The sequence below is a fragment of the Cajanus cajan genome, chromosome 6 (genome assembly GCF_000230855.2).
Source record: "Cajanus cajan strain Asha chromosome 6, NIPB_CcT2T_4, whole genome shotgun sequence".
NCBI lineage: Eukaryota > Viridiplantae > Streptophyta > Magnoliopsida > Fabales > Fabaceae > Cajanus > Cajanus cajan.
This window is the reverse complement of record NC_138522.1, coordinates 43,445,639-43,470,506: the sequence shown is the minus strand read 5'-3', so window position 1 is coordinate 43,470,506 and position 24,868 is coordinate 43,445,639. Positions and strand designations below refer to the sequence as shown.

Below are 24,868 nucleotides of genomic sequence, written 5' to 3'. Positions count from 1 at the left end.
GTTTATGTTGATGATATGGTGGTAAAATCAAGTGATGTATCGGCACATACGCATAACTTGGCCGAAGTGTTCCAGGCGCTTCGGCAACATCAGATGAGACTCAACCCCGAGAAATGTGTGTTTGGAGTTTCGGGCGGCAAGTTCTTGGGATTCATGCTATCCAACCGAGGCATTGAGGCGAATCCGGATAAATGCCAAGCCATCTTGGACATGAAAAGCCCGACAACGTTGAAAGAGGTTCAAAAGTTAGCCGGACGGCTCACTTCGTTGTCTCGCTTCCTTCCCTGTTTAGCCGAGATTGCCGGGCCGATCCTACTCTTGCTGAAGAAAACGCAACGATTCAAATGGACCCAAGAGTGTGAAGAAGCTTTTCAGCAGTTTAAAAACCGGCTCGGCATGCCCCCAGTATTATGTAAACCGGTCGTCGATGCAGATATGATTATCTATTTGTCGGTTTCGGACAGCTCCATCAGTGCCGTTATGATGCAAGAAAACCAAGGTCAACAGCTCATCTATTTTATTAGTCGGACGTTGCAGGACGCCGAGCGACGTTATCAATTGCTCGAGAAGGTTGCCCTAGGACTCGTCTACGCCGCCCGACGGTTGAGACAGTACTTCCAAAGCCATAAGGTTGTCGTCCGAACCGACTGTCCGATCGCAAAGGTCCTTCGGAAGCCAGAAATTGCCGGCCGAATGATGGCGTGGTCGGTTGAGTTATCTGAATTTGACATATCCTTCGAGCCAAGGGGCCCTATTAAATCACAACACTTGGTAGATTTCGTCAACGAGCTCACTCCTCCAGGATCTTTCGAAGACCAACCTTGGATCCTTCATGTGGATGGATCATCTAACGCCCAAGGTAGTGGTGCAGGCATAATCCTCGCTAATCCTTCAGGCATCACAATTGAGCAATCCCTTCGGTTCGGCTTCCGCGCGTCCAATAACCAGGCCGAGTATGAAGCTTTAATAGCCGGACTTAGATTAGCAACAGAGATGAATGTTAAGAAGGTCATATGCTGGACCGACTCGAAAGTAGTTGCCGAACAAGTCAACGACAACTTTCAAGTCAAAGATGCTAATTTGTTGCAGTATTATCACCTCTTCCGAAAACTCAAAGATGATTTCACCGAGGTTCAAATTCGGCATATCCCAAGAAGTAACAACGAACGAGCCGATCAGTTAGCTCGGCTCGCCAGCACCAGAAAGCCAGGACAGCTAAGAACAACAATTCACCTCGAAGTCCCCTCTCCAAGTGTGGCCGTCGAGTGCATGGCTGCCGAGGTCGAAGTTCCAAGCTGGCTGACTCCTATTCGGAACTTCATCCTCCAGGGAGAATTGCCAACTGATTCGGTGGAAGCCAGAAAATTGCGAACCCAAGCAGCTCGGTACTCCATCATAGCCGGCGAACTCTACAGGCGCGGATTCTCCACCCCGTTGCTTAAGTGTATTGACAATCTCCAGGCCGACTATGTGATGAGGGAAATTCACGAAGGCATCTGCGGATCCCATTCCGGAGGCCGAACTCTTGCGGCAAAGGTATCACGAGCCGGATATTATTGGCCAACTCTAAAAGGAGATTGTGCTGAGTTTGTTAAGAGGTGCATACAGTGTCAACGGCATGGGAATCTAATCCACGCCTCGGCCGCCGAACTGCACAGTATCAGCTCTCCATGGCCGTTTGCGTTATGGGGAATTGACGTACTTGGCCCATTCCCCATGGCGAGAGGACAAGTTAAGTTCCTTCTCGTGGCAGTAGATTACTTCACAAAATGGATTGAGGCCGAACCACTTGCTTGCATCTCTGCTGCTAACGTCCAAAAGTTTGTATGGAAGAACATCATCACCCGTTTCGGCATCCCATATGCCATCATTTCAGATAACGGTCTCCAATTCACGGACAAAAGGTTCAACTCATTCCTCGAAAACCTTGGCATTCGGCACAGGTTCACATCGGTTGAGCACCCTCAGTCGAATGGCCAGGCCGAAGCGGCCAACAAGGTTATCCTTACCGAACTGAAAAGAAGACTCGGCTCAGCAAAAGGAGTATGGGCTGATGAATTACCAGAAATCCTCTGGGCATACCGATGCACACCACAGTCCACCACTAAAGAAACCCCCTTTCGCCTAACATATGGTGCCGACGCAATGATACCGGTTGAAGTAGGGGAGCCATCATTCAGACGACAACATTTTCAAGAGGACTCCAATGACACATCTCTTCGGGCCGAACTAGATGTTCTTGAGGAAGTACGGGACAATTCGCAGGTGGTAGCCGAAGCATGCAAGCAACGCATGAGTCGGCGCTTCAATTCTAACCTCAAACCAAGAACATTTCACGACGGAGATCTTGTATGGAGGGCAACCGGCTCGGCAAGGCGCAACCCGTCTGAGGGCAAACTGGCAGCCAATTGGGACGGCCCGTTTCGAGTGCGCCACGCTCTTCATAACGGAGCATACAAGTTGGAGGAGTTATCCGGAAAAGTTCTCCCACGAACATGGAACTCTACGCACTTGAAGACTTACTATAGCTAGTTGTCTATTTCACAAACTTGTAAGCGTTGTAAGGGTGCACTCTTTTCCTTGAACCGGTCTTTTTCCCTCTTAAAAAATAGTGAAAAGAGGTTTTGGCCGGCAAGGTTTTTAACGAGGCATCCATTTATCAATAACAACACGATTCAATCACTCATGCTTTAATTAAATTATTCAAGTCTTCCCGCCCGAGATGTCTCTCGGCCAAGGATGTGGCTTTAATTAAATTATTCAAGTCTTCCCTCCCGAGATGTCTCTCGGCCAAGGATGTGGCTTTAATTAAATTCTCCAAGTCTTCCCTCCCGAGATGTCTCTCGGCCAAGGATGTGGCTTTAATTAAATTATTCAAAGTCTTCCCTCCCGAGATGTCTCTCGGCCAAGGATGTGGCTTTAATTAAATTCTCCAAGTCTTCCCTCCCGAGATGTCTCTCGGCCAAGGATGTGGCTTTAATTAAATTATTCAAGTCTTCCCTCCCGAGATGTCTCTCGGCCAAGGATGTGGCTTTAATTAAATTCTCCAAGTCTTCCCTCCCGAGATGTCTCTCGGCCAAGGATGTGGCTTTAATTAAATTATTCAAGTCTTCCCTCCCGAGATGTCTCTCGGCCAAGGATGTGGCTTTAATTAAATTATTCAAGTTTTCCCTCCCGAGATGTCTCTCGGCCAAGGAGACGGCCCACGCAAGTTAAGTTGTTAATCACCACAAAAGATTACGTCAATTATAACATAAAGAACAGAGAAATTTCATTAAAATCGAAGGGTACATTATCAATGGGCGCTATCGGCCCCAGGATACAACACATTTAAGACACTACTTCTGCCTCCCCCTGAACTGGACCATCCTCAGGCGCAGCCTCCTCGTTCAGAGTCTCCTCTTCGTTCGGCCCAGCTGGCCGAGCTGGAGCCTCCTCGTCGGCTTCCTGATCAGGTGGAATGGAGGTCATGTCCACCAACTTCCCTTGGAAAAAATCTTTTGTCATGTCCAGGTGGAAGTCAGGAGGAAAGTCGCCGAAATAGCAAGCCTGCCGAGCAGCTTGAGCAAAACCGGCCTGATGCTGACTGAGAACCTTGGCGCGCGCCTTTTTCTGATAAGCACCAAAGGCAGCCTTTTCAGCATCCAGCTCCTTGCTCAGAGCTGTCACCTTATCAGTCTCGCCCTTCAGAGCAAGTTCGAGATGCTGTACCTTTAAGGCCAAGTCATCAGCGGTTCTTCCTCGGCGATCCATCTCAGCCTGGTACTTGCTACTATCCGTCTGGGCGTCGGTCAAAGCAGCCAGTGTCTCTTGAAGAGACTTCTCCTGCTCAGCTAGCTGCTTGCGTAACTCGTCAGCCTCACCGTTCGGCTGCATGACAATACTCTGTGCCATGGCCACATCGCGCACTTGGAACTCACAAAAGAAGCTCCATTTCTGCGCCGAACTCATTCGGCTCAGCAGCCCCTGGCCTACCTCGGAGGTCAGGTCTTGACTCAGGAAATCCTGAGCGTTAACATTGCCAGCCAAGAAACTTGGTGCCGACAAGCTTTCGGGAACAGGGGGGCTGGCCACTCGGCGCTGTTTTGCCCGGCGACTCTCCTCCTCGGCCCTAGAATCAGGCCTTTTTTCAGGTTGGGGCCGAGTGGTCTTCTTCGGCCGAGACGCGGGTCCGACCCCGCTACCTTGACCAGTTGGTCGATTCACGCGCGCGGCGGGCGCAGGCCTATTCGCGGTATTCGATGCAAGTTGGTTCCGAAGCAAGTTGCGGATATCCAAATCATCATGAGCCGCCATTATACCTGCACATCATTAGTCAAAATCAATGATAACACTTGAATTCAAACAAGTAGGAAAAATACCATACCGATTAATTCTTCGACCACATCGGCCGAATCAAACAATCGGACAAGAGGACGGCATGGTAAGGGCCGAGGCAACTTGTTTAAAAAATCAAGACTTCCTCTCTCCTCTGGGGACATGCGTGACTTGGAAACCGTGTCATACTTGCGCGGCTTCCGGGTCCAGTAGAAGGGAAATAGTGGATTTCCCTCAGCGTCAAAGAAATACTTATTCCCTGGTTCCGGCCGAATCATCACCTTCATAAATCCCACTTTAAATTTTTTGTAGGAGGTGGTGAAAGGTTGTAGTAGACAATCACTGTGGCGAATCAAAGACAGCCACTTGGCCTTCCTCGTCGGCCGAGAAGTATAGAAGTGCAAAAATAGATGTGGAGTAGGAGAAAGACCGAGACCCAGACACAAATGCCTGAACCCTTGCATAGCGGCCCAGGTGTTCGGGTGAAGTTGACTCGGCGCCACATTCAAAAGCCGAAGTATACCCATGAAGTAATCGTTAAATGGGAGAGATATCTTCAAATCCCGGAACATATAATCATACACATAGAAAAAAGGGTATTTAGAAGTCCCCTGACTCAAATAAACAAAATCAGGATTGGACACCCCGTCGCCTCGGCATGGTTGAAAGAAGATGGCAGAAGGCTCCTCATCTTCAGGAAAGTCCAAAAACTTCACGGCCGATACAAAATCCACCAGAGATTTTTTACTTGTATACCGAGAGTATACACTACCAACCTCACCGTGCACCCATGAATATCCTGGAGTTGATATTGGAGGGAACACTCTTGATGATTCTCCACCCCGACTAGGTTGCTCATCGGAACCTACAGCCGATGCCGACTCATTCCCGCTTTGCGACCGACCGGACCCCGAAGCCGACTCTGTGGAATCGTCCCTATTTGAAGCTGAAGCCGACGCTACCTCCTGGTTCGGCGTCGTCCTTAACCTAGATTCCTCTTCGTCCCCAGAGGAGTCAACATGAACAATGTCCAGGTTAGCCATTACGTACCTGATGATTGAACTTGACCAATTGCTGTTGAGTACTCAAAACGCTCGCAGATATCTTCGGCTCGGAGCAGCTAGTAAGTTTGCGTGTGGAAATCCTTCCTCCTACACATCTATTTATAGGCGTTCTTAATAGGCAACTGAAGAGACACCCCCTCGTGCCTACCGTTGGATCATTTAGATCCAACGGTCTAGGGCACGCAACTCTCCATATCCCACCATAACTTCTCGCGTACGCCATCAAATACCCAACGGTTACAACTCTTCATATCCCACCATCAGTTGTAACCCTTAGCTTCTTCTTCACGACACCGACTGAAAAATCCTCTTTTTATTTCATTAGCCTTTCGCGTCGCTTCGTTCCTCAAAGGCTGGGGGCTTGTGTACCGGAGAGACCGTATCGGTCACGTGGGCCAACACGTGCCATTTCGTCAGACACCCATGCATAGCCACGAACAAGCATCACCATCAACGTCGGCTCGGCATGAGGCCGAGAACCGACATCAGTCTGGTTAATGCAAATATGGACCATCGTCATTCATCGAGTCGGCTCGGTCAGGTACCGTTCCGACATAGAACATACCGGAAGTATACAGGCTGCCGTATACGGACTAGACGGTTCGGTCATTTGCCGTTCCGACTAGTATTGATTAGCCGGCTCGGCCTCTTGCCGAAGGGTTAAGTAAGTCATAACAAGTAATCACAATCAAGAAAGGTAAGTACATGATTAAAGCCTAAACGACCAATTAGTACCGTATTACCTAATTTGGTAAATATCTGAGAGGGCCCATCACGCTCAGGCCCATGTCAGATGCTATAAATAGGTCACACGTAACAAGGTATGTCACTGTTCATTCATTACCCTAGAAAATCGTGCCCACACTGACTTAAGCATCGGAGTATCTTTTGCAGGTACCTCCCCCTCCGAAGAATCCACCTAAAGCTCTCGTTCGGTCCTCATATTCCCCTGAAGATTACGAGTGTACCCTCAGGCAGGTACACATACAAACTTTTTTTTAAGAAAAATAATATTTTTTTCATTCTACTAAATTACATTTAAAATTTAAGTATAGTATTTCAATTAATAATGTTTTTCTATTAGAATTAGAGGTTTACATTAATTATATGCATAAATTTCTAATTCTAATTAGAAAATAACACCAAACAAAATTTTCTACTATAAATATAATATTTTCTCATTTAAATCATTGCAAAAATTTGTTAGTTTTAGTTTTACATCTCGACATTTTCCTCTTAAAAAAATTATGTTAACAAATATTATTGGGCCTATTTTGGGCTTCAAGGGCCTTTGGCTTTTGACTGCTTCAGAGCTTAGTAAGCTCAATGGATTTGGCAGGCCTACGGTTCTCTTTACTTGGGCTTTACATGGATGACCACCTTTCTCATATATTTGGTAGTATAGGAGTTTATATTGTTTGGTCTTGTATTATGGGTCTTAGTATAAGACTTTTTGGATTTTAAGCTTATTGGGCCTAGTTTTGGGCTTCATGGGCCTTTGGGCTTTTGACTACTTCTGAGCTTAGTGAGCCCAATGAGTTTGGTGGGCCTAGGGTTCTCTTTACTTGGGCTTTACATGGATGACCACCTTTCTCATATATTTGGTAGTATAGGAGTTTATATTGTTTGGTCTTGTATTATAGGTCTTAGTATAAGATTTTTTGGGTTTCAAGCTTATTGGGCCTAGTTTTGGACTTCATGAGCCTTTGGACTTTTGATTGCTTTTGAGCTTAGTGAGCCCAATGGGTTTGGTGGGCTTAGGGTTATATTTACTTGGACTTTACATGGATGACCACCTTTTTCATATATTTGGTAGTATAGGAGTTTATATTGTTTGGTCTTGTATTATGGGCCTTAGTATAAGACTTTTTGGGTTTTAAGCTTATTGGGCCTAGTTTTGGGCTTCATGGGCCTTTGGGATTTTGATTGCTTCAAAGCTTAATGAGCCCAATGAGTTTGGTGGGCCTAAGGTTCTCTTTACTTGGGTTTTACATAGATGACCACCTTTCTCATATATTTGGTAGTATAGGAGTTTATATTGTTTGGTCTTGTATTATGGGCCTTAGTATAAGACTTTTTGGGTTTTAAGCTTATTGAGCCTAGTTTTGGGCTTCATGGGCCTTTGGGCTTTTGATTGCTTTTGAGCTTAGTGAGCTCAATGGGTTTGGTGGGCCTATCGTTCTCTTTACTTGGGTTTTACATGGATGACCACCTTTCTCATATATTTGGTAGTATAGGAGTTTATATTGTTTGGTTTTGTATTATGGGCTTTAGTATAAGACTTTTTGGGTTTTAAGCTTATTAGGCCTAGTTTTGGACTTCATGGGCCTTTGGGCTTTTGATTGCTTCTGAGCTTAGTGAGCCCAATGGGTTTGGTGGGCCTATGGTTCTCTTTACTTGGGCTTTACATGGATGACCACCTTTCTCATATATTTGGTAGTATAGGAGTTTATATTGTTTGGTCTTGTATTATGGGCCTTAGTATAAGACTTTTTGGATTTTAAGCTTAGTGGGCCTAGTTTTGGACTTCATGAGCCTTTGAGCTTTTGATTGCTTCTGAGCTTAGCGAGCCCAATGGATTTGGTGGGCCTAGAGTTCTCTTTACTTGGGCTTTACATGGATGATCACCTTTCTCATATATTTGGTAGTATAGAAGTTTATATTGTTTGGTCTTGTATTATGGGCCTTAATATAAGACTTTTTGGGTTTTAAGCTTATTGTGCCTAGTTTTGGACTTCATGGGCCTTTGGGCATTTGATTGCTTCTGAGCTTAGTGAGCCCAATGGGTTTGGTGGGCCTAGGGTTCTCTTTACTTGGGCTTTACATGGATGACCACCTTTCTCATATATTTGGTAGTATAGGAGTTTATATTGTTTGGTCTTGTATTATGGGCCTTAATATAAGACTTTTTGGGTTTTAAGCTTATTGGGCCTAGTTTTAGACTTTATGGGCCTTTGAGCTTTTGACTGCTTCTGAGCTCAGTGAGCCTAATGGATTTGGTGGGCCTAGGGTTCTCTTTACTTGGGCTTTACATGGATGACTTCCTTTCTCATATTTTTGGTAGTATAGGAGTTTATATTGTTTGGTCTTGTATTATGGGCCTCAGTATAAGACTTTTTGGGTTTTAAGCTTATTAGGCCTAGTTTTGGGCTTCATTCATAGGATGCTTGATGTCATTGAGGAAGAAGCTTCATATCTCACTCACGCTTAGCACCAAACACCTAATTTTATTGAGGCAAAAAGTCTCCTATTCTTTCGTATCTAGTATGACAAAACTCACGCCCGACCCTAATTAGGCAGAGGGCCTTTGTCTAACTTATGTTTAACGCCACATACATCAACACCCAATGCAAATCCAAACAGAAAATGAGTATCTCTCCTCACACTAGGTGACATTTAATCAACGCCTAATGTTTGTGGCATTGGCAACAAAACGACGAAAGTCTATGCACCTTAAAAGCAATTAAACTAATGTAAATCAAATTTAAAAATATTTGGTAACATCATTTTTTTAAGAGGAAAATGTCGAGATATAAAATTAAAACTAACAAATTTTTGCAATGATTTAAATGAGAAAATTATATTTATAATAGAAAATTTTGTTTGATGTTATTTTCTAATTAGAATTAGAAATTTACGCATACAATTAATGTAAACCTCTAATTCTAATAGAAAAACATTATCAATTGAAAAACTATACTTAAATTTTAAATGTAATTTAGTAGAATAAAAAAATATATTATTTTGCTTAAAAAAAGTTCTTATGACAAATATGTAGTTAGAACGGCCTGTTCTGGTTTAACTAGTCATGTGTTATTTTTGAATCTGGAACGGGCCGTTCTGATCCATTCGTCATGTATTTTTTTTATTTGGAACGGCTCGTTCTGATCCATTATTCATGTGTTATTGTTTCATCTAGAACAGCCCGTTCTGATTTCAGAACGGCCCGTTCCGGTAAATAGCAGTTGCGTCAGTGCATCGTAACACGTATTTTTTTTTTGTAATTAAAAAAAATTTAGTAAAAAATTTGGAAATTTTGATCCTGTGATAGGGTGTATAATAAGCTATTAAATAAGATGCATCTTATAGTAAAAATTCATGGTGTACCATGCACCACTTATAAAAGTGCTCTATCAGAAACATCACCGTAAAAATAAACTATTTACCACATTAGTCCACTGTTTCCAACCGTATGAACTTCTATTTTTATTATAAATTAATCCTTTTTTTTGTGCCAAGTGTGCAACCCTTCTTCGAAAAATCAATTTGACTGCGATTCAAGCATATGTATTAACCTTTACTCAGAGTCTCTCAACTTACCATTGCCACCTTATTTATTAATAAATGTATTAAAAAATAGAGAAAAAAGGAAATAAAAAGGAATAATTTCTCTTTTTCCCATAAAGGTGCATGCTTTTATAAATATAGCTAGATAATTATAATAATAATAATAATTATTATTATTATTATTTAAAGGGCCCAAATTTTAACTCTCATAGCAGAGGTGAATTTGAGGAAAGAGGAGTTGTACCAATGACCCCTTCGGTCAGTTAAGAGGTAGATCCTCTCCTTTGAAACGAAGCCCTAAAATAGTTAAGAGCTCCGACTCGGGGAGAAGCCGAGATCCCCTTCGACCCGAACTCACATCAAAAGGGAGTCATGCACACTTCTCGGCCTGGCGAGAGGCCGAGACCCCCTTTGGCCTACACTCACGCTGAAAAGGATTTCTCGCGTAGTCCTTGGCCTGGGGAGAAGCCGAGAGCCCTTTCGGCCTAAACCCTCACCGAAAAGGATTCCTAGCACAACTTCCGGCCCGGGGAAAAGCCGAGACCCCCTTCGGTCATAAGCTTGACCGAAGAAGGTGTTGTATAGGATAGTTAACAGCAAAGTTTACTAAGTAACTAGCATTATGATTAATTAATGAATAATAATTCCCAATTACCCATACTCCAAGGCATAAGGCCCACCAGGCCCAAACACGTCTTTATAAATATAGTATTCACAGGATTGATGAGACAGGTATGATTATCTAGTATAAAAGTTTTTATTGTTCTGTACTGAATACTTACTTGAGCGTCGGAGTGCTTTTGCAGGTACCCTCCCCACCCTTTAAGGACACTATCTGGTCGGCACCAAAAACTTAAAAAATCACGAAGCAGGAATAGCAAGGGAAGTGTTTCTAAGCAGGAAGAGAAGTGAAAAATGTTGGATTTACGAGGAATTGAAAAAAAAAAAAATAGTGCTGCTTGGTAAAAGAGAAGAGAGGATTTAAGTGAAATTATAATGGGTTCCTGTAAGTAATATTTACCTTAAAAAATGATTTTTTTTACATGAACAGAAAAATATCAATCAATTACGTATAATTCTGTTCGATTAAAACACTTAACATATTTGATTATGAGTATACATAAATAATTATTTTATTTTATTTTAAATCAATAATTAAAATAATATTAATTATTAAAATAAATATAAGTTAAAACTATATAATTTTCTTTTAATATAATATATTATTTTAAAATATTAATTTCTCATTTATAAATTTCACTTTATTTCATTCAATCAATCAATTACAAATTTTATTTTATTTCTATCTAATTAATTCCATCTATTCCTTTTTATTCTGTTGAATTCCTTCCTCTGTTCCTCACCACCAAGCATAGGGTAAGAAAAACGCAACACTCACTATATGTCTATATCATCTTACAGGAAGACAGGAAGGCCGGGGTATTGTTCAACAGCTGCATCTGTCTGCTTCTATACTGAGAGGATATCAATAACATCCTATAATTTTCTTACAATATTTCATATGACAAATATTGTTTAAAAACTTTTAAAAATATATGATGAAACTACTCTTATGATATGTATGTATTTAATTTGTATACGCTTAATTAGATAAACAAAGGCTAAAGAGGGAGTATACGAAGGCTAGTCAGGTAATTATGATGGTCCTAATACTCTGAGGGTTCTCTGAATATATGACAGAATTACCATGTCACAATGGAGGATGCCGAGCTAGCAATTTAATTAAGTAAATAATTTCGAAATTGAACAATTAATTGATTTCTTTGAAGAGCTAATTAGCATATACTTCTTTAAGATCAAAGTTAACAATCATGTGTGTCGCCATGCATAGATGTCAGCTTTGCAGAAGTTACATCTGAAACTCCTAGATATATACGCACCCAATCCTATGTGAGTTTGAGTTTGTATATGAATTATTTTTGAAATGTTTGCAGGTTCAGAAACTGCGTACGATCCACTTTTTGTCTATAGCAATAGTGCTATTCGTGTTATAGTTGCTTTCATTCTGTTGTTTTCTCACTTTAGATTCTAACATCTCTTTCCATTTCCAATTTACATTTCGATCTTTTACGGACTTATACATGTATACAGGAGCGAAACTTAGATAAAAAATTTAGTGGTGACAAATTAATTATTTTATATATAAATTAATTTTTTTATTAATTAAAAAATATTTCTCATTTTTTTTATTTAAATTGAACATACATAATAATAAAATCTCAAAAATTTATTATTAATAATTAATTATTTCATAACATAATTATACAAATATAATATTAAATATATATAATTTTTTTTTAGAAAAATTTGGGAAAGCCGTGGCTCCTCCCAGTCTCCAAGAAGATCCGTCTCTGCATATATATTAGTATTATGTCAATAACTCTCCATGAGACGATGCTTAGATTAATCTATATCATTATATGTTCTAATTTTAAGAAATATGTGTTAGGATGCAAGCAAAGTTGTACATCGTTCAAATAAGAGGATGAACATGAGTTTATATACATACTTGTCTCCATTGGTTGAGAAGCCTTTTGGATGATGTCAAGGGCTTGGACCCAAAGCGGACAATATCTCACCAATGTAAAAGAGAGCCAATAGTATTAGAGTCAATGGTCTGATCAAGTGAACGACTTGACGAGTATGATGGCTGGTAGGTAGATCCAAGTTTGGGATCTTCCTAACGGTGAGTCCATGTGGAAGAGAGGCTTCCTCCTAACATGGAGAGTTAGGAGGTGTGTCCCACTGTCATGAGGAAGGTTGATGGAGCGGCAGTGCAAGCACTCTGAACGTGAGTAAGCTCTGTGGGGCCACTATCGGATAATACTCATAGTTTTCGCTGCAAGAATAGACATGAGTTTATATACACATACTTGTCTCTATTGGTTGAGAGACCTTTTAGGTGATGACTAAAAGCAAATCCGTGAGGACTTAAACTTAAAGTGAACAATATCTTACTGTTCCGGCCACGGGACGAACTAGGGTTTCCTCTAGGTCAAGCCGCGAAGCCAGAGCATTCAAAAGTGTAATCTGCCTTCTTAGCCTTAGGGTTTTAGGTTTTATACTTCGTCGTCCATGGGCTTTATGGGCCCCGTGAACGTAGGGATTTCCTCAACCGTTCTTGCTACGATGCCGCGCAACGAGTGAGGATTAGTCAAGTCGGATTTTGACCGATTATGCATGTGCCTAGGGTCCAATCGGGTATGCGCCGAGAGGTCCCCTTATAGGCGAGTGGAGACGGCTCGCTTAGGGATGTCAACTCGGTTGTAGGCGAGTTGCTTCCAATCAGACAGAGGATCAAGTCGGGTTCTTACCTAGAGGGTACACCAGTCGGATTTTTACCGAGAAGGTACACTAGCCTTCCAGCCCTGAGCCGATAAGGCGAGAGGGCTTGTGGCCTGGTAACATAGTCGGGTATCGACCGAGTAGAGATCAGTCGGATTTTTACCTAGACGGTACACTAGCCTTCCAGCCCTGAGCCGATAAGGCGAGAGGGCTTGTGGCCTGGTAACATAGTCGGGTATCGACCGAGTAGAGATCAGTCGGATTTTTACCTAGACGGTACACTAGCCTTCCAGCCCTGAGCCGATAAGGCGAGAGGGCTTGTGGCCTATTAACTTAGTCGGGTATCGACCGAATACTTCTTCGGATGAGCAACGTAACGGTACGTATGTCATCCTGGGAATTGGGGGACCTCTCGGGTCTTGACAAGCCGTGTCTTTTCCTCTAGTCGAGGAAGGGACATGCATTTATTGCAAAGACGGCGTTTCAGGGGTGTAATTAATGACGGAGCCACGCGACGACATTTGCTACCAGGGTTAATGAGGTGGGGCCCCCTTGGCCTAGGGGTTACAACGCCCCACGCGCGTTGTGGCTTTTGGGTTTTCCCCCTCACGCGCGGCCGTTCACCCCTATAAATAGAGGCGGCCTCTCATTTTTTCGAGTTATTTCCTTTTCCCCCTTCGCGTGTCTCCTTCTCCGGAAGTCTCTTTTTTTTTTCCTTTCTGGAGCTACGGCGGTCGACGGTGGTTGTCCCTGTTTTTAGTGGGTGAAGTGGTGTGAGAGACCCTTAGGTACGCGTATTTATTCTGCTATTGTAGTGGTTTTCTTGCAAACCTTTGGGTTGTAGGTTAGTCTAAGTTTATATTTGCCATGGCTGTCGCGAGTTACGGGGAGTTATATAGATGGGTTAAAGATGACGCATTAAAATGTGAGTCTATGATAAATTCTTGGGAGGCTATGGATAGCTTTTGTAGAGACCATGTGGTTTGTCGTGATGGGAATGACGTAGTTATATGTGAACCCTGTGTTGACAAAGAACCGGTGTGTATTAGTTCACCCTCGTCGGAAAAGTTCACGTTTTGTTATACGACTCTCATTTCTAAAATTAGGTTGAGATGGCCCCTTACTGACTGTGAAAAGGGGGTACTTCAGGCCTTGGGTGTTGCCCCGACCCAATTGCACCCCAATAGTTGGGCCTTTGTTCGTGGTTTTGAGGTGTTGTGTGCGGGGCTCGATATAGCCCCGACTGTAGATAAGTTCTTTTACTTCTTTGAGAGTAGGATTAGCAAACGTACTAGCTGGGTGTCTGTTAGCGGGGTTTCGGGTCGGGGAGTGTTATCATTATTCCAGTCGTCCTATAAGGACTTTAAAAAATCTTTTTTCCGAGTTCGTAGCATACCGGGTCATGAAAGTGTGTTAGAGGGGTTCCCTTTGCATTGGAATCAGAAGCCGAGAGCATTTGGTGGTCTAGATTCCGCGAAGCTTTGCGAGAGTGATCAGGGTGATGTTAAGAAAATTGAAGAGTTGAAAACCCTATTCAATACGGGGAAACTCCTAGATCTAGAGAGTAGGCCTCAAGAGTTGAAAATATACATAGGTATACTATCATTTTGAATGTTGAGAATTTCCTTTCCGTTTAGCTTTCTACTTCCAACACGACTTGTTTATGTACTTTTTGCAGAGAGAATGGCCAGCATGAGCAACCGGGAAATGATGAAACTCTGGAAACAACAAAAAGTTTCCCAAGCTGCTGTGGTGGGGGAGTCGGCGACCGAGAAAATCGTGGAGGCCGGGAGTCCTGCAATTGTGTCGAAGGCTATCGGCGAGGCTTCACACAAACGGCGCAGGGAGACCGATAAGGGTGTATCGGTGGTGAACCTGGAGACGGCAATGGCCACCGAGATGGAGAAAGGTGACATGGAAGTTCAGTCCGCTGAGAGGACTCTGAGTGTATGTCTTGGCGAGAATTGGGAGCCAGTGGACCATGTAGTTGATCGCGACCATGTGGCTTCTTTTTGGGACGAGAAATTTAATCACAGCGCTCATATTCGGACAACCGACTTGCTGGACGGAGACCGAGAAGACCTGGAGAAAATGAGTGCTTTTTCCATCGCTAAGGGCATTGAATCGCTGACAAATCGCCTCTCTGCTCTTTCACTTATCAACGAAGACAAGATTCGTGGGTTGGTGAGGGAGACGAAGGTGCAGGGGAAAAAGATTGCTTCCTTAGAAGAAAGTTTGAAAAAGAGCAAAGCTGACTTCAAGTGGGTGGCCGATGAACGAGATAAGTTACTGGAAGGGCGTCGCGTCTTTGAAGGAGAGAAGCAAGCTTGGGCTGCCGAGAAGGCTGCGATGGAGAGCGAGTTGGCCGAGATGCGCCTAGCCCGGGACAAGTCGGCCGATGCTGCGAATGTTTTTGAGAACGACTTGTCCTTGATGAAGCTTGAGGTGGAGAAACTCCAGAATGACCTTCAAGCCGCGAAGATGGACTCTTTGACGAAATTTGTTCAAGGCTTCGATGCAGCGACTTCCCAAATAAAATTTCTGTACGCCGATCTCGATATTGGGGGCATGGGCTACTTTAAGGAGATTGTTAATGGTAAATTGGTGGATCCTCCCGAGGATGACTGAGTGGTGCCTTATAATGTTGCTCTTACCTTTGTACTTTCATGTTTTTGTTAATCGTTTGTATGGACTATTGTGACCCTTTGCTTTTATATGAAATTTATGTGTTACCTTTGATATGAGTTGAGTGACTTGGTGTGTATGAAGATGTTGATACTTGCTGAGTACTGACGAAGCCAAATCGGCCAAAATCTAATTGCTATGTTGATGCCAAAAAATTTTCTAAGTTAAAAATGAATATCAAATCATCTAGTCGTCCAAATACCGACTAGGAAAATGCCAAAAATTTTCTAAGTCTTAAAATCGAATATCGAAACATCTAGTCGTCCAAATACCGACTAGGGAAACACCAAAAAAATCTTCTAAGTTAAAAATGGATATCAAAACATCTAGTCGTCCAAATACCGACTAGGAAAATGCCAAAAATTTTCTAAGTCTTAAAATTGAATATCGAAACATCTAGTCGTCCAAAATACCGACTAGGAAAATGACGAAATTTTTTCTAAGTTAAAAGTTGAATTCTAATGTGACTAATCGGCCAAATACCGACCAGAAATACCACAATTTTGTCCGAAGTTTAAAAATGAATCTCAATGCATCTAGTCGCCCAAATACCGACTAGGAAAATGAATATCACATTGTCTAGTCGTCCAAATACCGACTTGAACACAGTCGGTCAAAAAGTTGATCGGGCATATTTCTAAGTTAATCAGGGATTTTGAAACATCTAGTCGTCCAAATACCGACTAGGAAAATGATGAAGAGTGCTTAGAAAGTTGATCTCCCATATAATCGTCCCAGTGTCGATTCGGTAAAATACCCAAAATTTTGCTAAATTCGAAGTGAACATCTAGTCGTCCAAATACCGATTAGGAAAATGCCAAAAATTTTCTAAGTCTTAAAATTGAATATCAAAAACATCTAGTCGTCCAAAATACCGACTAGGGAAACATACCCAAAAAATTTCTACGTTAAAAATGAATATCAAAACATCTAGTCGTCCAAATACCGACTAGGAAAATGCCAAAAATATTCTAAGTCTTAAAATTGAATATCGAAACATTTAGTCGGCTAAAAACCGAGCAAACAACTCCTAAAAATCAGCTAAGTTTAAATCAATTTTGAGTCTACCTAGTCGTCTTATTACCGACTAGGGCAAATATAAGACCACCTAGTCGTCTAAATACCGACCAGGCTAGAGACAGAATTTTAATAAGTTAAATCTGGATGTCCACGGATCTACCCATCCAAATCCCGGGTAGGAATTACTAATAATTTTCCCGAGTGAAACTAATGAATGTACTCGCCAAACTGGCGAGTAGAAGGAACTGCTATTCGTTCAAGTTGAAACCAATGAAAGTACTCGTCTAAATGCCGAGTTTGAAGACGGTCAAAAGTTAAAACGCGATGTGTTTCCACCGTAGCTAGTCGGTCATTCACCGAGTATCTTCTCGGTAACATTTCCTAATTTAAAAATGGATTTTTCCACCAATTTGCCGGAAATTTTTTAAGTTAAATGGTGGACTTTCTCTACCTAATCGTCTGGATCCCGAATTCGTCAAGGTCGACGGCCAGAATCCAATATGAGATTCCGAGTTTTTCAAACGAGTTGTTTATACTCGCCCCGCCGGCATTCATCCGATCAATCACGAGTTCTATCCTCGTCCAGTCGGAATCCAACCGATCAATCACGAGTTCTTCAAATTGTTTTATACTCGCCCCGTCGGCATTCATCCGATCAATCACGAGTTCTATACTCGCCCAGTCGGAATCCAACCGATCAATCACGAGTTCTTCAAATTGTTTTATACTCGCCCCGTCGGCATTCATCCGATCAATCACGAGTTCTATACTCGCCCAGTCGGAATCCAACCGATCAATCACGAGTTCTTCAAATTGTTTTATACTCGCCCCGTCGGCATTCATTCGATCAATCACGAGTTCTATACTCGCCCAGTCGGAATCCAACCGATCAATCACGAGTTCTTCAAATTGTTTTATACTCGCCCCGTCGGCATTCATCCGATCAATCACGAGTTCTATACTCGCCCAGTCGGAATCCAACCGATCAATCGCGAGTTCTTCAAATTGTTTTATACTCGCCCCGTCGGCATTCATCCGATCAATCACGAGTTCTTCAAATCCTTGAAAATAACACATGTTATAAACCGTGAAAACAAACAACTTGAAATGCCATTTATTAAAAATTGAATAAGTGGTGCCTCGTTAAAAACCTTCTCAGCAAAAACCCCTCTCATTTTTACGGGGACAAAATACTGAGTTAGGAAAAGAGTGCACCTAGTACAAATGTTTGAGATTAGCTATAGTAAAAACGCAAATTTGCAGCATTCCACGTCCTCGGTATTAGCCCTCCATCCAAGGTCCTCAATCGGTAAGCTCCTTTTCCGACCACATCGTCAATTTTGTAGGGCCCGACCCATTTGGGTGACAGCTTGTTTTTTATCTGAGTTATTTGAGCGCGTTTCAGAACCAGGTCGCCTACAATAAAATTTCTTGGGTTTACCTTTGTGTTGTACTTGAAGGCTGCCCTTCTCTGAGCCGCTACTTGATTTATTCTAGCTCTTTCTCTTGTTTCTGCAATCAAGTCTAAATCAACTCGTCTTCCCTGGTCGGATTCTTCTTCGGAAAAAGCTGTAGCGCGTACTGACAGTTCTGCAATTTCAATCGGGATCATGGCGTCTGTTCCGTATACCAGATTGAAAGGAGTATCTTGGGTCGTTGAATGAACAGTCGTGTGGTATGACCACAGCACTCGAGGAAGTTCTTCCACCCATGAAGCACCTGATTCTTGCACACGCTTCCTCAAACCCGATAGAATTACCTTGTTTGCCGACTCGGCCTGGCCGTTAGCCTGTGGATGTTCAACGGACGTGAATGCCATTCGGATGCCGACTCCTTTGCAAAAGTCTCGGACTCTCGTGCTTGCAAATTGTGTCCCATTATCGGATACAAGCATTTGAGGGACTCCATATCTGCAGACCACATTCTTCCAAAGAAATGTTCTGACCTTTTCTGCCGAGATGGTTGCCACCGGCTCCGCTTCGATCCACTTGCTAAAGTAGTCTACTGCTACTAACAAAAATTTCAGCTGCCGCACAGAGATCGGAAATGGACCGACAATATCGATTCCCCATTTGTGAAAAGGCCAAGGAGACAAGATCGAATGTAGTCGCTCAGCTGGAGAATGGTGCAGGGTAGCGTGTCGTTGGCATCCATCACATTTCTGGACCCAATTGACGCAGTCGTTCCTCAAAGACGGCCAGAAGTAACCTGCACGAGCAACCTTGTAGACCAAAGCTCGGCCACCAATATGGCTACCGCACATTCCACTATGTATCTCGTCCATCACTCTCTGCGCTTGTGACATAGTCAAACATCTCAGGAGAGGAGAGCTAAAACCTCTTCGATACAGCCTTTCATTGATGACTACGAACCTGGCTGACTCCCTTTGCACCAAGGATGCCTCCCTCTTGTCTTTCGGTAACTCCCCCCGAGTCAAATATTCAATGTATGGCGCCATCCAGGAATTTAGCTCTTCCTGGATGAATAGGACATTTCCTCGCACCTCGTTTATACTTGGTTGCGACAGCGTTTCCTGGATGACTGACCGAGTAGCTCCTGGTTTCTTTGTGCTTGCGAGCTTGGAGAGCAGGTCGGCCCTAGAATTTTGCTCTCTTGGTACATGATTAAGTGTGAATTTTTGGAAGTTTTCCGAAAGGTGCTTAACCTTCTCCAAGTACTTGGCCAGTTGAGGGTCCTTTGCTTGGAAAGTACCGGCTACCTGTCCCGTGATTAATTGAGAATCGCTTCGTGCTGATAAGCTTGTCGCCCCCATTTCCTTTGCGAGTGTCATACCGGCCAACAATGCTTCATACTCGGCCTGGTTATTACTTGCCCGGAACTCAAATCGCAAAGACTGTTCCAACAAAATTCCTCCCGGTCCTTCCAAAACAATCCCTGCTCCACTTCCTCCAAGGTTCGAAGCTCCATCTACTGATAGGATCCACTGGGTGTCTTCAGTTCGAACCTCCCCCACTGGTGAGGTTAATTCCATTACGAAGTCGGCCAGCGCCTGAGCTTTGATTGCGCCTCTCGGTTCATACTTGATGGAGTGCTCCGACAACTCCACCGACCACTTCATCATCCTTCCTGCCAAGTCAGGTTTTTGCAGTATTTGCCTAATCGGGTGATCTGTTCTGACTACCACCTCGTAGCTCTGGAAGTAATGTCTCAACTTGCGTGCCGTAACCAATATCGCCAGGGCTAACTTCTCGATTTTTGGTAACGAATCTCCGCACCTTGCAGCACCCTGCTAACAAAATAAATAGGCATTTGAGAATTACCTCTTTCTTGTACTAAGACTGCACTGATGGCGCTATCGGAGGCCGACAAATACATCAGTAAAGGGAGATTGGCTTGCGGTTTGGAGAGTATTGGTGGCGAGGTGAGAGACTGTTTGAGCTCGCCGAACGCCTTCTCACATTCCTCTGTCCATGCAAAACGGTCGTTTTTCCTCAAGCACTGGAACAAAGGCAACGATTTATCCGCTACCTTGGAGAGGAACCGAGAGAGGGAAGCCATCCTTCCAGTTAGTTGCTGGACCTCTTTTACTGTCGCCGGGCTTCTCATATTGATGATCGCGGAACACTTCTCGGGATTCGCTTCAATACCACGATGAGTCAGTAGGAAACCGAGGAACTTTCCTGCTTGGACACCGAAGGAGCACTTCGCAGGATTCAATTTGAGTTGATAACGCGCCAAAGTGTCGAAGCATTCCTGCAAGTCGGCGGAATGCCGAGAGAAAATCCGACTGGGCTGGAAGGCTAGTGTACCGTCTAGGTAAAAATCCGACTGATCTCTACTCGGTCGATACCCGACTATGTTACCAGGCCACAAGCCCTCTCGCCTTATCGGCTCAGGGCTGGAAGGCTAGTGTACCTTCTCGGTAAAAATCCGACTGGTGTACCCTCTAGGTAAGAACCCGACTTGATCCTTTGTCTAATTGGAAGCAACTCGCCTACAACCGAGTTGACATCCCTAAGCGAGCCGTCTCCACTCGCCTATAAGGGGACCTCTCGGCGCATACCCGATTGGACCCTAGGCACATGCATAATCGGTCAAAATCCTACTTGACTAATCCTCACTCGTTGCGCGGCATCGTAGCAAGAACGGTTGAGGAAATCCCTACGTTCACAGGGCCCATAAAGCCCATGGACGACGAAGTATAAAACCTAAAACCCTAAGGCTAAGAAGGCAGATTACACTTTTGAATGCTCTGGCTTCGCGGCTTGACCTAGAGGAAACCCTAGTTCGTCCCGTGGCCGGAACATTTTGGCGCCCACCGTGGGGCTACGGTGAAACTTTTCCTTACGCCCCAAGAAACACAAAAACCTACGCCCTATCATGGCGAGAGGCGGCAGCAGCAACAACAATTCACAACCCCCCACCATGGAAGAGATGATGGCCATGATCAACGGCCTACGAGAGGAGAATGCGCGTTCCAGGGAGAGAGAAGAAGCCATTCAACGTGAGAATGAGGAGATCAGGAGGAGGGCAGATGAGATGTAGGCCAGAATAACGGCTAATACCAGGACTTTGGAGGAGGATGTCATGCTGGAGGTCCCTAGAGATTTTCGACCATTCTCGGAAGCCATAGAGGCTGAGATCATCCCCAGGGATCATCGGATCCCTCAGGTCGAAGCTTTTGATGGGACGCAGGATCCCAGTCAACATTTGACAAATTTCCGGGCCCAAATGTTGATATGTGGGGGAAACATGGAAGTTCGTTGTAAACTGTTCATGGGCACCCTTAAAAAGGCTGCACTTGATTGGTTTAGTGGCTTACCGGATCGATCGATCACCGATTTTGACGTGTTCAGCCGAATGTTCATGGCACAGTTCGCCGCCAACAAAAAGAAGCCGCCGATCACGTCGGATCTGTTTGATCTTAAGCAGCAGCGGGAAGAGTCATTGAAGGATTTCCTGCAAAGATTCAACGAGGTTGCTTTGAGGATAGCGTCTCTGGATGAGAAGATGGCCGTTATCGCATTCCAAAAGGGACTGAGGTCGGGAGCCTTCGACATTGCGCTGGAAAGGGCTAGTTGTCAGACAATGTCGGAGGTGCGAGCTTTCGCGCTGAGTCACATTAAGACGGAGGAGGGGCAAATCAGCAAGAGAGCGGCAGAAAACCGAGAAGCGGGGAATAACAACAAGGAAGGAAACAAGCATCTCCGGCCACGGTCGGATTGGAATAAGCGACACGATCGCTACAATCATAAGGAGGTTAACTACAGGAAGGCTGATTATGTCGCCAGGCCAAGGGCCGATTTGACGCGTCACAACGAAGAAGAAAAATTTACCCCACTTAATGTCCCCAGACGCCACGTATTGCATGATGTGAGCAGCGCATCGCTTTTTGAATTTCCCGCGCCGACTGACAGACAGTTGGGACCTCTCAAATCCGAGTGGTGCGAGTTTCACCGAACCCACGGACATGCGACGGAGAGTTGTTTCGTCTTGGGTAGGCAGATTGAACGCCTTATTAAGGAGGGTCGCTTGAAGAAGTTTATTGCCGGAAAGCAGGGTGAGGGCTCATCCGACAGACGGCGAAGGCCGGGGAATGAAGACACCAGGGGAGGAAGGCGAGAAGTGAGATCACCCCTAAGGGATCCCCCACAGAAAGTTACGGAAGCTCACCAGCAGGCCGTTCATGGAGACTTCAACACAGTCGCAGGTGGATTTGCTGGAGGAGGGCCGACTTCGGCGGCTCGGAAGAGATACTCTCGGTCGGTTTTGTCTGTGGCCGATTGGGCGAGGCCTTCTCGGCCTCCCATCACTTTTTCAGATGCCGACTTTGAGGGGGTATCCCCCCATGAGGATGACCCTATAGTTGTCTCGGCAATCGTCATGGGGTATAATGTAAAACGAGTATTGGTGGACCAAGGCAGTTCGGCGGACATCATGTTCTGGGAAGCTTTTGTCGGGATGAAGATTCCGGCCGATCGTCTCATGCCGTACGCAGGTACGTTAGTTGGTTTTGCAGGCGATCAAGTGACAGCCAGGGGATATGCCGACTTGGAGACAACATTTGGCCAGGGAGACGACATGAAAACTGTCACTGTCCGATACCTAGTAGTAAACGCTCAATCCTCCTACAGCATACTAGTCGGAAGACCAACACTAAATAAGCTGGGAGCGGTCGTCTCCACTCCTCACTTGAAGCTGAAGTACCCTTTACCCAGCGGAAGGGTAGGTGTTGTCTGCGTGGACCAAGACGTAGCGAGGAAATGCTACGAGGACAGTTTGAGGGCGAGGCGACATCTATACGTGACACAGGTTGATCGGGGTGTTCAGTCGATCGAGTTGGATCCGAGAGTGAATCATTTTGATACCAGACCAGCCCCAGCGGAGGATGTAAAGGAGGTTACCCTGACCGAGGGAAAAATTGTCAAGATTGGTGTATCCTTAAACAAGGAAGACGAGGAAAGCCTAATCACAGTGCTAAAGAGCAACATATCGGCCTTCGCATGGAGTGCCGGAGATATGCCAGGTATTGATCCTGATTTCTTATGTCACCACCTTATGGTCGACCCCAAGGCGAAACCTGTAATTCAGAAAAGGCGAAAGTTTGGAGAAGACAAAAGGAAGGCTATAGTGGAGGAGACAAGGAAATTGCTGGCAGCTGGCCACATTCGGGAAATTCAATACCCGACGTGGCTGGCGAACGTAGTAATGGTACGAAAAAGTAATGGAAGTTGGAGGATGTGCACAGATTTCACTGACCTGAACAAAGCTTGTCCGAAAGACTCATACCCACTCCCCAACATAGACTGCCTCGTCGACGGTGCCTCGGGATACGAGTTGTTAAGTTTCATGGACGCCTATTCCGGTTACAACCAGATCCGGATGCATCCAGCAGATGAGGACAAAACGGCCTTCATAGCCGATCAGGCTACTTGTTGCTACAGAGTCATGCCTTTCGGTTTGAAGAACGCGGGAGCAACGTATCAGCGGCTCATGGACAAAGTCCTGGCAAAGCAGCTAGGGAGGAATGTCGAGGCATACGTGGATGATATGGTCGTAAAGTCGGACAGCTTCTCTCGGCATTCCGCCGACTTGCAGGAATGCTTCGACACTTTGGCGCGTTATCAACTCAAATTGAATCCTGCGAAGTGCTCCTTCGGTGTCCAAGCAGGAAAGTTCCTCGGTTTCCTACTGACTCATCGTGGTATTGAAGCGAATCCCGAGAAGTGTTCCGCGATCATCAATATGAGAAGCCCGGCGACAGTAAAAGAGGTCCAGCAACTAACTGGAAGGATGGCTTCCCTCTCTCGGTTCTTCTCCAAGGTAGCGGATAAATCGTTGCCTTTGTTCCAGTGCTTGAGGAAAAACGACCGTTTTGCATGGACAGAGGAATGTGAGAAGGCGTTCGGCGAGCTCAAACAGTCTCTCACCTCGCCACCAATACTCTCCAAACCGCAAGCCAATCTCCCTTTACTGATGTATTTGTCGGCCTCCGATAGCGCCATCAGTGCAGTCTTAGTACAAGAAAGAGGTAATTCTCAAATGCCTATTTAAAATGTTCCGGCCACGGGACGAACTAGGGTTTCCTCTAGGTCAAGCCGCGAAGCCAGAGCATTCAAAAGTGTAATCTGCCTTCTTAGCCTTAGGGTTTTAGGTTTTATACTTCGTCGTCCATGGGCTTTATGGGCCCCGTGAACGTAGGGATTTCCTCAACCGTTCTTGCTACGATGCCGCGCAACGAGTGAGGATTAGTCAAGTCGGATTTTGACCGATTATGCATGTGCCTAGGGTCCAATCGGGTATGCGCCGAGAGGTCCCCTTATAGGCGAGTGGAGACGGCTCGCTTAGGGATGTCAACTCGGTTGTAGGCGAGTTGCTTCCAATCAGACAGAGGATCAAGTCGGGTTCTTACCTAGAGGGTACACCAGTCGGATTTTTACCGAGAAGGTACACTAGCCTTCCAGCCCTGAGCCGATAAGGCGAGAGGGCTTGTGGCCTGGTAACATAGTTGGGTATCGACCGAGTAGAGATCAGTCGGATTTTTACCTAGACGGTACACTTACTAATATAGAGACATATGTATATATGAGGTAACTTCCCGATGATCAACAATATAAATGTCAAAGAAAAAGAGAATTGGTACTTAGAGAGTCAAATTGTCTTATAAGAGTTTATGTATTTATCCTTTTTTTATTTTAGTAAAGTAGCCTGGATAGATACACCATAGA

The 24,868-nt window shown here is 44.5% G+C and overlaps 2 protein-coding genes across 2 annotated transcripts; both read left to right on the top strand.

Annotated features, from left to right (window-relative positions):
- The first annotated feature begins 13,277 nt into the window (after window positions 1-13,277).
- Window positions 13,278-16,644, top strand: LOC145958869 (uncharacterized). Its single transcript, XM_083076405.1, has 2 exons — window positions 13,278-14,568; window positions 14,653-16,644. The coding sequence occupies exons 1-2, from the start codon at window positions 13,842-13,844 to the stop codon at window positions 15,600-15,602; spliced, it is 1,677 nt and encodes a 558-aa protein (XP_082932531.1). The 5' UTR covers window positions 13,278-13,841; the 3' UTR covers window positions 15,603-16,644.
- A 4,583-nt stretch (window positions 16,645-21,227) lies between these two features.
- On the top strand, window positions 21,228-24,194 carry LOC145958717 (uncharacterized). The gene has a single exon (XM_083076232.1). It carries the CDS (start codon window positions 21,228-21,230, stop codon window positions 24,192-24,194), a length of 2,967 nt encoding a protein of 988 aa, XP_082932358.1.
- Window positions 24,195-24,868: the final 674 nt, after the last annotated feature.

Bases quoted from the DNA above. Each gene is read 5' to 3' on its own strand.
- LOC145958869 (XM_083076405.1), top strand. From the start codon at position 13,842: ATGGCTGTCGCGAGTTACGGGGAGTTATATAGATGGGTTAAAGATGAC. The intron at 14,569-14,652 runs GTATACTATCAT...TACTTTTTGCAG, and splicing joins AGAGTTGAAAATATACATAG to AGAGAATGGCCAGCATGAGC.
- LOC145958717 (XM_083076232.1), top strand. From the start codon at position 21,228: ATGCTGGAGGTCCCTAGAGATTTTCGACCATTCTCGGAAGCCATAGAG.